Below are 12,977 nucleotides of genomic sequence, written 5' to 3' on the forward strand. Positions count from 1 at the left end.
ACTGTGCATGGATTTCTGAAGTGACTTTATTTGCAAGCAGAAGGATCTTTCTGAGAGGAGTGAAAGATAGAAGTGCTTGTACTATACAGCTGAATGACTGAATTGGGTCAGGTAGGATCTGCCAGGTCAATTATAACAGTAGTAATGATGAACTGACAGACATGATTACCATTCACATCCTAAGAAGAAACCACAGTAATTCCATTTCTGTGAAATTTAAAAACACAGGTCAGATATCAACAAGCAATGTGATTGCCTTAAAATTGTTAAATTCTACTTTCTCTTTTAAAATCTCACTGTGGAGGCCCGTCTTTAAACTTTCAAGAAAAGATCTTATGTACTACAGGACACGTGTTCAGACCTCTTTCCCTTTACTACACTTATGTGTTCCTATCAAAACTCTTAACACCATCTAATATCACTGAGGTGCTCACAAGCTTTTTATTCTAAATATTTTCACTCGTTTGCTTCTAGAGAGACTGTCCTTACCAGGCTGTTGGCACAGCTACTTTTCCACTATTTCTCTAATGAGAATTCTCAGCTTCCCTTCCACACCACTGCCTTTGCCACTTCCAGTGCAGAAAGATGCTCATGTTGCTGAGTTGATGACTGTCAACGCAGCAATAGTTTTCCTCCTGTGCCCACACAACCACTCAGTCACATTACTCTATAAGCCTCCAGATCTTATAGTGCCTTTGCACTATAAGGACACGGTTGTACTTTTTGTAAATGTTTCTGCTGCATATGACATGTCACACGACCTTACCAGCACACGTGCTCTTCTCTCCACAGGTATCTGGTACTAACATGACGGTAACACCACAGATTCTGCTCAACTACCTTACTTTTGCCTTCTCAGATCACTCTCTGGGGATACCACTCTAGTACAGTACTTATTATGGCTGGCATAGGCTGCTGATCTTTCATGCAAAGATATGCTTCTCTAATAGGGAGTCTGATGAATACAGTAACTGAAGGCAGGTACTTTAGTTTAACAGGCAGCTCAGCCATACAGCTGCTCACCTACTTCCCCCACAATGGAATGGGGGAGAGAATTAGAAGGGTAAAAGTGAGAAAACTCTTGGGTTAAGACAAAGATAGTTTAGTAAGTAAAACAAAAGTGGTGTGTGCAAGCAAAGCAAAACAAGCAGCCTGGTGCTTAGCCATCTCCAGGAAAGCAGGGCTCCAGCATATATACTGGTTACTTGGCATGATAAAAGTCATCACTATGAACATTCATCTGTGCCCCTTCCTCCTTATTCCTCCAGTTTTATAAGCTGAGCACATCATCATATGGTGTGGGATACGCCTTTGGTCAGTTGGGGTCACGTATCCCTGCTGTATCTCCTCCCAACTGCTTGTGCACTCCCAGTCCAGTGGTTGGTGGGGTGGTGTGAGGAGCATAAAAGGCCTTGACTCTTTGTAAGCATTGCTTAGCAGTAACTAAACCACTCCAGTGCTATCAACACTGTTTTCAGAACAAATCAGAAACATAGCCCCATACCAGCTACTATAAAGAAAATTAACTCCATCCTAATTAAAACAAGCACAGTGAGCAACTCTGAAGGCAAGGGGGTTAGCCTGTAGTGAAAAGCCACTCACTTGTGGAAAAGCAAGTATTCCCAAACTCTTTTAAAATCGACACAGAACACAGTTTTAACTATGGTTGTGAGCAATAAATACAAAATCGACTCATAAGAAAACATAAAGGTCTTAAATATTTTCATATACTGTATATGCTTTTCTATCTCAACTTGAAAATGTAATACATGAATTTATCCAAACAATAAAAACAGATATATAGGAAAGACAGATTACGCACATTTCAGTAATGGTTTCTGGAAGGTTCGTTGGGATCTCAGTGAGTCCTTTCCCACGACAGTCCACAATGTTGTTACTACAAGTGCAGGCAGTCGGGCAATGCAAGACACTGCAAGATGGTGCCATAAAGGACTGGTGACCTGCAAAGGAAACAAGTTTCTCCTAAGGTTGTACAATACTGTCAAACAGTAGTCCAGTTTACCGCAACAGTAAAAAATTACATTTTACACTTCCTTGAAAAACTGAAGGTAGAACTACTAAAATAAACATTGTAATCTATTGATACTTTTGAACTGCAGTAATTTAAATACCCAGGTAATAGCAACATATGGATACAATACTGAGAGATGCTAGACAAATGCCTAATTACTGTGCTAGCACTACAACATTTTCCAACTTCTTTAGATAATTGCTTTCAAAATCATCTTGGTAAAGACAACTGTGATTAATTTTTCAGGTATATTTTAATTATTCAGTGGTTTTAAAAAATAATTACGGAATTTTTAGTTTTCAGAAATTTGTGTAGTAATGAAAATGCATGTCAACAGAAATGAATGAACTTTGCTACACACACTGAAGTTGTCCTGCTCGTTATGTTCTGTTCTGTATCGCTTACAGACAATTTTGGAGTGACGATGTTTTCACTCAGTCACACAAAAAGAAACAAAAGCTTTGACTTCACATCTCAAACTGTAACTGTGTGTTAACTCAGCAGAGTTTTAATTCCTTGCCAAGTTCTTGTGCTCTATGTTAAACAGCATTAAAAATTGCATTTTAACATAATCATATAATATCCAGGCATATTTTAGAAAGTAAGCAACTTAATATATTTTCCTGCAAACAGATAGATTGCACATTTCATCATACATTAGTGCACTCAACTCTTGTATTGATTTAATGATAAACAATTGTCATTTTGTAATGGTAGAGAAAGGCCCAAAGGGACGAGAAAGGCATGAAGCACTGTTTTTTCTCTCTTTTTTTATTAAGCTAAAAAGAGCTAAATATATTCTTGATTATCAAACAGTAACTTAATCTAAGACCTCTCATTATATTTATGTCATATATTAAGATTAGGGTACCTATGTCAGTTGCAGCCAGTGCTGTCCCTACTTAAAACTTCAAGTAACAACTACTCAAGTTTTGAACTGCTGAAAAGGTTAGTCTTTTGAGATAGTATATTACAGTATAAGAATTTGGTTTCACCTTTATCAGCATCTTACAAAAGTACAAACAGCTGACACAACTAATAACTCACACTACTCTTTTTACACTAAAGGGCAGTCTTAATCAAATACAGTGATCCAAAGATGAAACATAGTTATTTCCTTTTCTCAAAATCAGTATTATAATAATCAAATTGTAAAATGGTTCTTGGCACTTGGGCTCTGCAGCCATACCATTTGAAAATAAGATATACGAAGTGATTTTGTTAGGAGTCCTTTTAAGTGTATACAAAGTGGCAAGAATACCATCAGCATTTGCCATGCAGAGATGGCAGTGTCTTACACTTTGATGTCAAATGCTTTTTAATAAGGAAAACATTGTGATGTCCATAAATTCTTTTAGAAGCATAAATCTATGTAAATTTTGGCATACTTGGCAATAGGCTTCTGCATATCTGCAGATAATCAACCAGTAGAAACAACCCTGCTGAATCACTGAAGACAGATAGCTATATTCCAACTGGTGTTTAATGGTTTTGAGGAAACTTGAAACAGTAGATAAGTTTACAGAAAATTTTCCACTCAAGACTAAAAGTATTTAAATAAGAAAGATAAACTTGCCTTCTTCCTCATCTAGAAGATATGAATAAAGGAAAAAAATTGAATAGAGAGAATGTGATTAGTAATGAACTGTTAGTCATTTCATTATTTCATACCAGAAAATAACCTGATGCATGAAAGCATATCAATAACACTCAGAAAGTTACTTAGGGATTCCGAATATTATTTAAACTGCAGAAAATAACAAGAAAAAGCATCAAAAGAAACCTGTAATGTTAAAAATGAATAATTCCTTCTTATTAAAGGCCTTATGTTCTCAGTCAGTGCAGCTCTTATTTAATTTTCTGCATCTCTCCCCAGTAATAACACTTTTAGAAGGCTATATAATCTATGTGAATTTAGTATTTACACAATGTTTGCAAGGACAGGAGTACCCACAAGATAAAAACAGAGATTGAGATGATTATTTTTTAATAAACTCTAATGCTTGGATTATGCAAAAGTTAGCAGAAGCCAACATGCAGCACCAGCAACCACCGCTGAGCTGTCAGTAGGTGTGTTTTAACACAGGACTGGGTGAGTGGATCTGTTTCCCTTACCACTGCAGACAAACTCCCGTTTTTGGACCTCAGCTACGTTGTGTCCCCGTAGATGGGATGGCCCCATGCACTGGGTGTAGAGCCCAACCCGTGGCCGCTGCCGCAGCCAGTCGGACAGCCAGGCCAGGTGGCAATCGCAGTAGAGGTTGTTGGAGTGAAGACGACTGCATGGAAAGAAACGGGTCAATCCCTTCAAATCAGGAAGAAGAAACAGAAAAAGCAAACAGTTTGCCCAGTCCCTACTTCAGCGAGCAATTACGCCAATTTATTAATAAAAATTTTAAACAAGGAATCCATTTTTTCTCACCTTTATTTGAAAGTCTGGGAGTTAAATGATAATAAATAAACTATAAAACCAGTAAAATTAATTTTTATTTGTGGTCTAATTAACTGGAAACAAAAAGAAGGCTTCCTAATAAAGTAATCTATTGGTAGTTTCTTCTGTCTAAAAGAAAGAAGTAAATATAAAAGAGCTTGAAAGCTGCCGTGGGACTTTTTAGTCTAGATCTGTACAAATAGTAAGACAAAAATGTCTCCTCGAGCAAATTGCCCTATAGTGATAATATACTGTCAGGAAAAAGAGTTAATAAAAGATTTGCTTTTCAATTAAATATATCTGTAAGACTGGTCATTAGTAATCTCTATAGAAATAGTTTGCAAAACTCCTTTAACAGGTCATATTCATATTCTGCTGAACAAGACTGAGTAATAACTCAATATAAAACAACTTCTTTCACATCCCTTTTCTGATTTCCTCTCTTTTTGTTTAATCAGAGAAAGGAGGATTAGCTGCTTTTGGCTCCTAGAGACCTATGTTCTAAGCAATGCCTGAAATTAAAGGACCAAATGGCAGTAAGCGATGGAATTAAGTAAGTCGCCTCTCTGTTGGCAGGGTTCGACACAAGACCATGGCTTCTTGCCAAGTGGCAAAAAGCACTTTGCCATTGATAAAATATCAGACAAATGTATTCACTGAATTAGGTAAATTACTTTTCCCTGACTCTTATATTTTCTCAAACTACAGAAAAGGATGTCCACAGCTATAAATCAAATCCTTACTCAGAATCATCCATAAAAGAGAAATGTAATTTTGATCCCTTTTAGCTGATATGCTCAATTCTAACTAAGTAACTGGAAAGGAAAGTGCAAGAAAATCAGAATTTAGACAAGGGATCTAATTAATCCATTAAAAAAAAAATCTAAAGCAATGTCAAATGGGTAACCAGCATAAACGAAAGACTTTATCTTGTTGGGTTTTTTTTCCCCCCCAAATATGATTAGAATTTAAAGGCAATTTATGTTTCCTGTACTAATTCTTGGGTGAGTGCTTTGCAAATGTAGCTCACAGTACAGCACACTCCTTCAGTACAATCTGTGGCCAGCTGTAAGCAAGAACACCATTGCAAATCAGAATTAATGCCACTGAAATCAATATAGCTATATAAGCATATTCTGACTACAAATGAGATGTTACAGTTATAATGTCCGACTCTGTGTGTCCATTTCCTTTTGTTTCTAAAATAGATTTTCAAAAGATGAAATATCCCACCAAAAAAAAGTATAAATGGTGCTAATTTGATTCACTATAACTTGTGGTTCAGAATATAAATTGTATTTGAAGGTTTAAAAGGGGACAAGACATTCGTGTGTTCAGGTTGCAAACACAAAAGAATGGAATGAAATTCCATTCTCAAAATATAACCAAGGCCACCAAATAAACAACATTCTGTCTAAGCAAGAATAGTTACCATTCTGTTTTGAGAACAACAGAACCCCTCACCTGCATGAAGTTTCTTCAGTTACAAACAGGATATTAACTTGAGTGAACAACCGTACTGATTTCAAAACAGATGTACAACCCAACATGCATAAAAGAAAACGGACAGGATCCTTGTAATAGTAGTTTTTATCAGTAAGAGCTACTCTTGAACTCTGACAGAACAATCCCATTCATTTTTTATTTCTGATTCCCTGGAAAAATCTCTTTGAAAGAGAGTCTCAGGGATAAACCTTGAGATATTCTGGTTTTGCCACTCAACACAATATACATTTACTCTTAGTTAATTCTAAATGTACAAAAGAAATAACACCTACCTTTATGACCTGCATACACACTCTTTTCACTGTGTTTTTAGAATCCTAAAGTGTTCTTTGAAAGTCATAACCTCTAAAAATGGGGACCTTATTGCAAATGCTGACACAACTTTAATTATAATAGCACTACAGGACGATGGTATAATTTTATGTTACAAAGAATGTTGGAGAGCCAGTTTAGTTTAATTAGGTCTGCTAGCAGTACAGTAATAAAAGCATAAAGATTTCCCATTTATCACATCTGACAGCCAATCAAAGATTCTTCCATGTTCCTAAATGAAATGTGACCCATTCAATAGCTCAAACTAAAACAAATTTTTTACTTTCAAAAAACATCAATTTCTTTTCCTATATAGCTGTAACATATAAAAGAAAATCCTCCCTGCACTCATAATTTTTGTTAGAGGCTGAAGCTTTTCTGTGTCTCAATACAATACTATGGAAAACGCAGTTGGAAAAATGCCATAAAATTATTTCCACAAACGTATCCATCCCATACGCTAAAAAGATTATAGAAATAGAGGCAACTGCTTCTTTATCTCCTTTATCGCCCCAAGGATCAGCTTTGGGGTCACTTGTTAGCTTTGCCTTTCAGAATTAGTTGCCATAGATGCACACACAGACTTTAGATTCGTCAACATCAGGATACCTCAATATTTTTTAATTGAATTTATGCTCTCTTTGCCTGCATACAATATTTATAGACACTGACAAAACTTGATAAAATGATAAATGATAAAAATGTTATACTGGACTGATCAAATGGCAGCCAGTTCTAGAGGGACTACTTACAATGTTCTGAGTTTGGGCATATGGTTGAAACTGGCCACGGACAGTCGAGTGATGTTGTTATTGTTGAGGGTGCTGTGAAAGCAAGAAGCATATTAACATGTTACAGTTATGTCACATTAACTACACTTTTAAAAACCTCGTAGCTACCAAAAATTATGGTGTATTGTTTCTAGGGATGGATATTGGGAAAAAAAACGTACTTTTAGATGTTCTTTCCTCCCCTGTTCTATCCCTGATAAAACACTATGGCTTGTCTGTTACATTAACAACCCTAAATAATTTGAGATCTCAGTAGCCTATGATTCATTCCTACAGAACTTCCACCAATCTTTAGAAAACCTATGGCACTCAAGCTAAAAAAGATTTCCTGGAGAATATGCCTTGATTCAAGGACTCTGTTTTCTCTTTCCAGCTTCCAAGAGTCTGCTTTTTTTCAGAGGATACAAGGATCTGCCTGTTGTTTCAAGAACTCTAGGAAAATGGGCTACAATTCAGTTTTATATGGAACAGAGTTGTTATAGATGATCCGGAGCTGCACAAACAATAAAAAAGTTTTTGTTATACAAGGAAGGAAAAGAATCAAAAATGTTAATACTTCAGCAAACTAATAATTTACATTTTAGGCAAAGTTCTCAGAACTTGAGATAAAAACTAGGAACAGATCTCAGCCAATTTTGATAAGCACAAACGCGTCATACTTGGTAAGGGCAGTTTATAAAAACGATGAAACTTTATGAACAATCCTGCAGTTAAACACTGTCTTTAGATTGCAAATAAAATGCAAACAAACTAGAACTCTAGAACAAGGAATTTACAGTTTTGACTTAGAGATTATTTATTTGAGCAGAATGAAGAATATGCTCAGGGATTTTAAACATAACTACAGCACTAATAAACAGTAACTGTTACTAATCAAACCTCCTTTTTTCCCTTTTGAAATAAAAAGCAGTTTACTTTTTCCATTTATGTTTTTCCTTTTTTTTTTTTTTTAAAGCACAAAGTGTAATTTGTGCTCATTTTTAATAAATTGTTCAGTACTGTCTGATACTGAAACACAGAAAGGTAAATTCTCAGCATCTCAGCCAGGATCAGGCTACACATCATCATATTAAACAAATAATTAATTACTGGTGTAATGGGCTGCATTTTACCTTTGTGTGCTTACTCATTCCATGTCTTAAATTGTGTGTAAGGGATCTCCCCTGTGTGCTCTTAAGGGTACATAATAAACAAAGAGGAGAATAATCAAATGAAGAAGAAAAAGGGAGAACATGACCTTGTTCAAAATGGAGCAAAAAGGAAACAAGAAAAATATAGCCAAATGGATATAAGTGCAAAAGGTGTCTTTAATGAATAAAAGACAATCTGAATCTTGGCAGGATTTTCTTACCATGTTCACATGGTAAACGACACCTCCCATAGTTCTTCCTGCATAACTTCTTATAAGGTTTTAAAACCATATCTTTTCAATGCAGGGAATGTACATAATTCTATAGCTGTTAGTTGTTTAAAGAAAGTGTATCTCAAAATATTTGAAATTTCAGTTTTAGATGTTTGATGTTTGTCTTACAATGCTGTATGCTTTTATTAACTATAAATTTATTTACTGCGAGGGTACAGAAAAGTATTAGTAGATGTAAAGGATACATATAGAATTGAATAGTTTTCATAACTACTTCTAATGATAAAAATGCTATATTTTATTATAGAGATGTAATTAAAGCATAAGCTGTCTCAATACTTTTACATAAGTGTTACATACTATTACAAAGTTTGATGATTGATTTTTTTTCATGTCTTACTTTACTATTTTTAATATGACAGTACTATCTTCCCATAGTTTCCTCAGTACAGCAGATGTTTTCTTCAAAAAAAAAAGGAAAAAAATGAAAGAGAAAGGGAAAAAGGAAAAATAAAATTTCACAGAAATTCCCAGGGAAGTTTATACCTATAATTGTTTTTGTCATTCAGAATTGTCCACATTTCAGATTGATTTTGTGTCTTTATCATTAACAGCCTCTAAGATAAGACCTCTTACTTTGATAAACAATTCAAACTGTCACTAAGCAGAATTATAATGCATTTAAAAGCTTTATAATATGATTGTAGTTTGAAGTAATATACATATTCTGTGCTTAGATAGAATAATTAACTCCAAATGAAAATCAATTATGTAGCCTTATTTGCTTCTCGGTTTGTATGCAGTATGGTCTGATCTAGGAATCTTTCATTCTTTAAGCCATATTGGAAAGGAAGCTGAATTAGATACGAAGTCTTCAGTACTGTTTATAATATCTCTCTAAATTTTTAAAAAAGTTTAATCTTTATCTCATAATCAAGGCAGTCAACATTTAGTTGTATTTTTGAAAAATGCTAATATTCTATGTATATTCATTTACAAAATTCTAATTACCTGCTTTTTTAGCAAATCATTATTTTAACACAGATTTTTTTCCCGTTTTTGCATTCATTGAAATGAATGTGAAAATTTTAACATTGACTCTAACTGGCAAGGATGATCTTTCTGGAACACTAAAAATTGCGAATATTACAAAATGCAGAAAATATTTGATTTTTTAGACAATACACAGATAATACTTTCATGTGTAAAGAAAGGTTTGAATTAAACGCCCACAATAACCAGATTAAGCCATCACTGGAAAAGTTATTCTGTCATATATATAAGTTCCAAAGATAAAAATCTCACAGAACATCAGGTTTACTGTCAGACAACCAACAATTCATCAACTTCACAGTTAGATGTAATATTGAACTTCCAGTACATTTTACATGGCTGTATACCAAAAAGTTAATGACAGGGTTGTTATTCTATGATTACAAAGTTAAAAGAGAAAGCCCAAAGCCAAGAAGAAATTTAGCTCTCAGATTTATTCACTCATAGGGAAGACCAACTATTGCTTAACTGTAATAAAAGACTTTATCACAAGCAGCTTATCTGTTATTTAGTTTCATGGACTTATAGACACTATCTATTGCCACAGAAGCTTCTTTACTTCAAAATCTTAAAAAACCTAAACAAAAAACTCCTCCCTCAACCCCTTCAAATTGTTATGATTTCCTAAATGTGATTCAAACAAACTTGCAGTGACTCACCAACAGACAAAGTCTTTCACTTCTCTTAATATAGGAAGCCCAGAAAAAATGTAACATTTTGATTGACAAAGCAAATATTTCAAGAATGTGTCCTGTGTCCAGTTCTTTGGGAACTGAGGCACTTTGCTCATTACAGTAACTATTTTCAGGTCAGGGGTCAGTGATGATAATTTTGTTAGCTTTAACCTCATTGACAGCCACTTTGAGACAGTGATAAAAAGTATGCAAAACAGTAATGCAATACTAACCTCCAGTGACATGAAAAAGATATAATTCTACATATATATATTTATACACATAAAATTTAAAATATTTAAGAGAAGCAATTAATGTGGATATGCTAAACATCTTAACACATAACAGTAGGGTTTGATAAAAAAGTGCCTTTTTGAAAACATTGAGATTGTCAAATATATACAGTATATTGTTCCTTAAACACAGTCTGAGAGATCAAATGGGTGTCAGAGTATATAACAAAGGCAATCCTGCAAATGTTCAGCACTTCAACAGTGATGGACAATTTACAAAATTAATTAGACTCATTAACATTACTCCATTCTCAATTTGAAAAGGAAATACAGTATCTGCTCTCTGGGTTTTTTTGTGATTTTTGTGTTTTGTTGTTTTTCTTTAAATTGTGTTTAATGGCTGTCTTGCTGACTAAAGGAATATCTCTGCCTCTCCATGTCTTTTTACTGTTTCATAGCACATTGCAGTGGATTATTTTAAGACATCTTTTCACTAGACCAACCTGACACCAGGCTGCAGTTTGTAGATAAGCTTTTACATTAGTACTCCCCAGATACCAAGCTCTTGCTACAAGTAAGAGATAGAAGGAATACTTACAGCACTTCCAGGTCGCGCAGAGCCCTAAACGCTCCATCTTCAATACAGCTGATCTGGTTGTAATCCAGTTGCCTGTTAAACAGATTAGGAAGGTATTTGTAAGGGAGACGAGAGTACTGGAAGATTTAGGTGTCATGAAAGCCTCCGGAAAGGCCAGCAGAGCTAGGCCACACTAACTGAAACACTCTGGCAAACATACTCTTACGCTTGAGGCTGCCACACAGCATGCTGGCCTGGATGCTGCCACAGAAATCCCTTTTTGTTCTGAACTGTCTGCGCAAAACAGCAGCGCTGGGAAAGCTCCAGTAAATAATAACTGCACCTTATATTAAATGCCAAAGGAATGCAATTTCATTACATCAAGAAAAGCTATCCATTAAAAGCTCTCAGCGTCATCTTGCTGAAACAATTTCATTAAGGTAAAGGACGGTAAATCACTTAATGTCACACGCATCCCCTTGGTGACCTAACAGAATCCATTTATCAGAGCAGCCCAGCTGCATGTTAATTCCAGCCTCCGCGGCAGGGACCAGTGAGAGACACCACTTTTAGGGGTCTCTGCGTGTGTGCACGCCTGGACCGAGTAGGAGGTGCTGGGGAGATTTAGAATAATTACCTTCTAGAACATTTCTCTATGTAGAAATAATAGTATCCGAGGTATTCACATTGTTGGTTACTTATCTCCTTTAATTCTGCTCCAAATAGAACTAGTATTTCTGCTGTAACCTTCAGTATGTGGTTTTCTACGTACTTTGTGCTCTCTGCAATTATATGCAGATAGGATGTTGTAACAGAGCACTTGAATTCTGGACGTAAAACTCAGCAATCCATCCCATACATTATTAATCTTTAAGTATTAAGTTATGAAAAATTTACATTAATGTCTCCGAGGAATACTATTACCTTTTCAGTTCAAAATATTGATACAGCACACACTGTTCAATTAAAAAAGTCTGCTGAAATTAACAACCATGCAAATACAAAACCCCAGTTTCTGTGCTGATAGAAACTTTTCCTGTAAATATTGCCAGACGTCTTACGCATTTCAGGGCATGACTTCCAAAGCAAAGATGATACAACCTCACTTTAAACAACCAGAAGATCTTTTTCCAAGCCAGCAACTTGTCAGTGTCAGGTAATATATATGAGTAAATGTATGTGAACAATACTAAGAAAATGAACAAAATACAAATGAACTCTGCCCTTCTGGACTCAATTTTATATTAGCTAGCAGGGCTAATGAGGCTTTTACTAAAGCATTTTCTGTGATTCCTCTGAATCTATGATAACATTTTACTTTATTCATAAATCATCACACGCACTGTTGAATGTAATGTACCAACTTCTGTAAAGTTTTTCTACCTTCATCCATATTTTTCATCTGAATTACTACTACTCAGAAATAGAATACTGTCATAACTGTAACAGCATCTGTGTTTCCGTGTACTGAAAGCTAACTGTAAACTATGATTTCCTGAATATGATCTTTAATCATTTTGGTGCAATGTTACAGCACTGGTGCTGCAGTGTTGGAATATTTAAGCCTACTTTTTTAGGCTTGTTCAATTTTTACTAATGAATTTTGTCTAACAATTAATAACCTTTTTATTTTAAAGAGGTAATATACATACACAGTGCAGTTCTCTAACCTCTTGAACAATTTATCAAAGCTATTTAAATTAGTACAATGGCATGAAATGTTACCCTTGACACAATACAAAAGAGAAATTGTTTCCAGATAAATTGGAAAAATCTTTTAATGCCATCAAATTTGCCTAATGCAGTCTGCAGGTTAATCTGTAAAAGGGTGAGCTGTATGTTTGCCCATATCTTATTATCCTTAGCTGTCAATGTATAAATCAGTGCTGACAAAGCTTCTTCTAAATCATCCATATTATAAAGAAAGGAAAAATCTTTTAACAGTACAAAAAGCACTTGAGCAAATCTTGTTCTACACAAACTGGAAGGCAGATTTCTTCCACTG

At 35.0% G+C, this 12,977-nt stretch overlaps 1 protein-coding gene across 2 annotated transcripts in view; it reads right to left on the minus strand.

The window, feature by feature from the left end:
• Nucleotides 1-12,977, minus strand: part of SLIT2 (slit guidance ligand 2) — a 265,496-nt gene that overhangs the window by 89,106 nt on the left and 163,413 nt on the right. For both annotated transcript variants that reach the window (XM_061991809.1, XM_061991808.1), the window contains exons 6-9: nt 10,994-11,065; nt 7,034-7,105; nt 4,148-4,311; nt 1,823-1,961 (exon numbers count right to left, since the gene is read on the minus strand). In XM_061991809.1, the coding sequence (XP_061847793.1) occupies nt 1,823-1,961; nt 4,148-4,311; nt 7,034-7,105; nt 10,994-11,065 (447 nt within the window). The remainder of the gene's footprint in view (nt 1-1,822; nt 1,962-4,147; nt 4,312-7,033; nt 7,106-10,993; nt 11,066-12,977) is intronic.

The sequence above is a fragment of the Colius striatus genome, chromosome 3 (genome assembly GCF_028858725.1).
Source record: "Colius striatus isolate bColStr4 chromosome 3, bColStr4.1.hap1, whole genome shotgun sequence".
NCBI classification, from domain to species: Eukaryota; Metazoa; Chordata; class Aves; order Coliiformes; family Coliidae; genus Colius; species Colius striatus.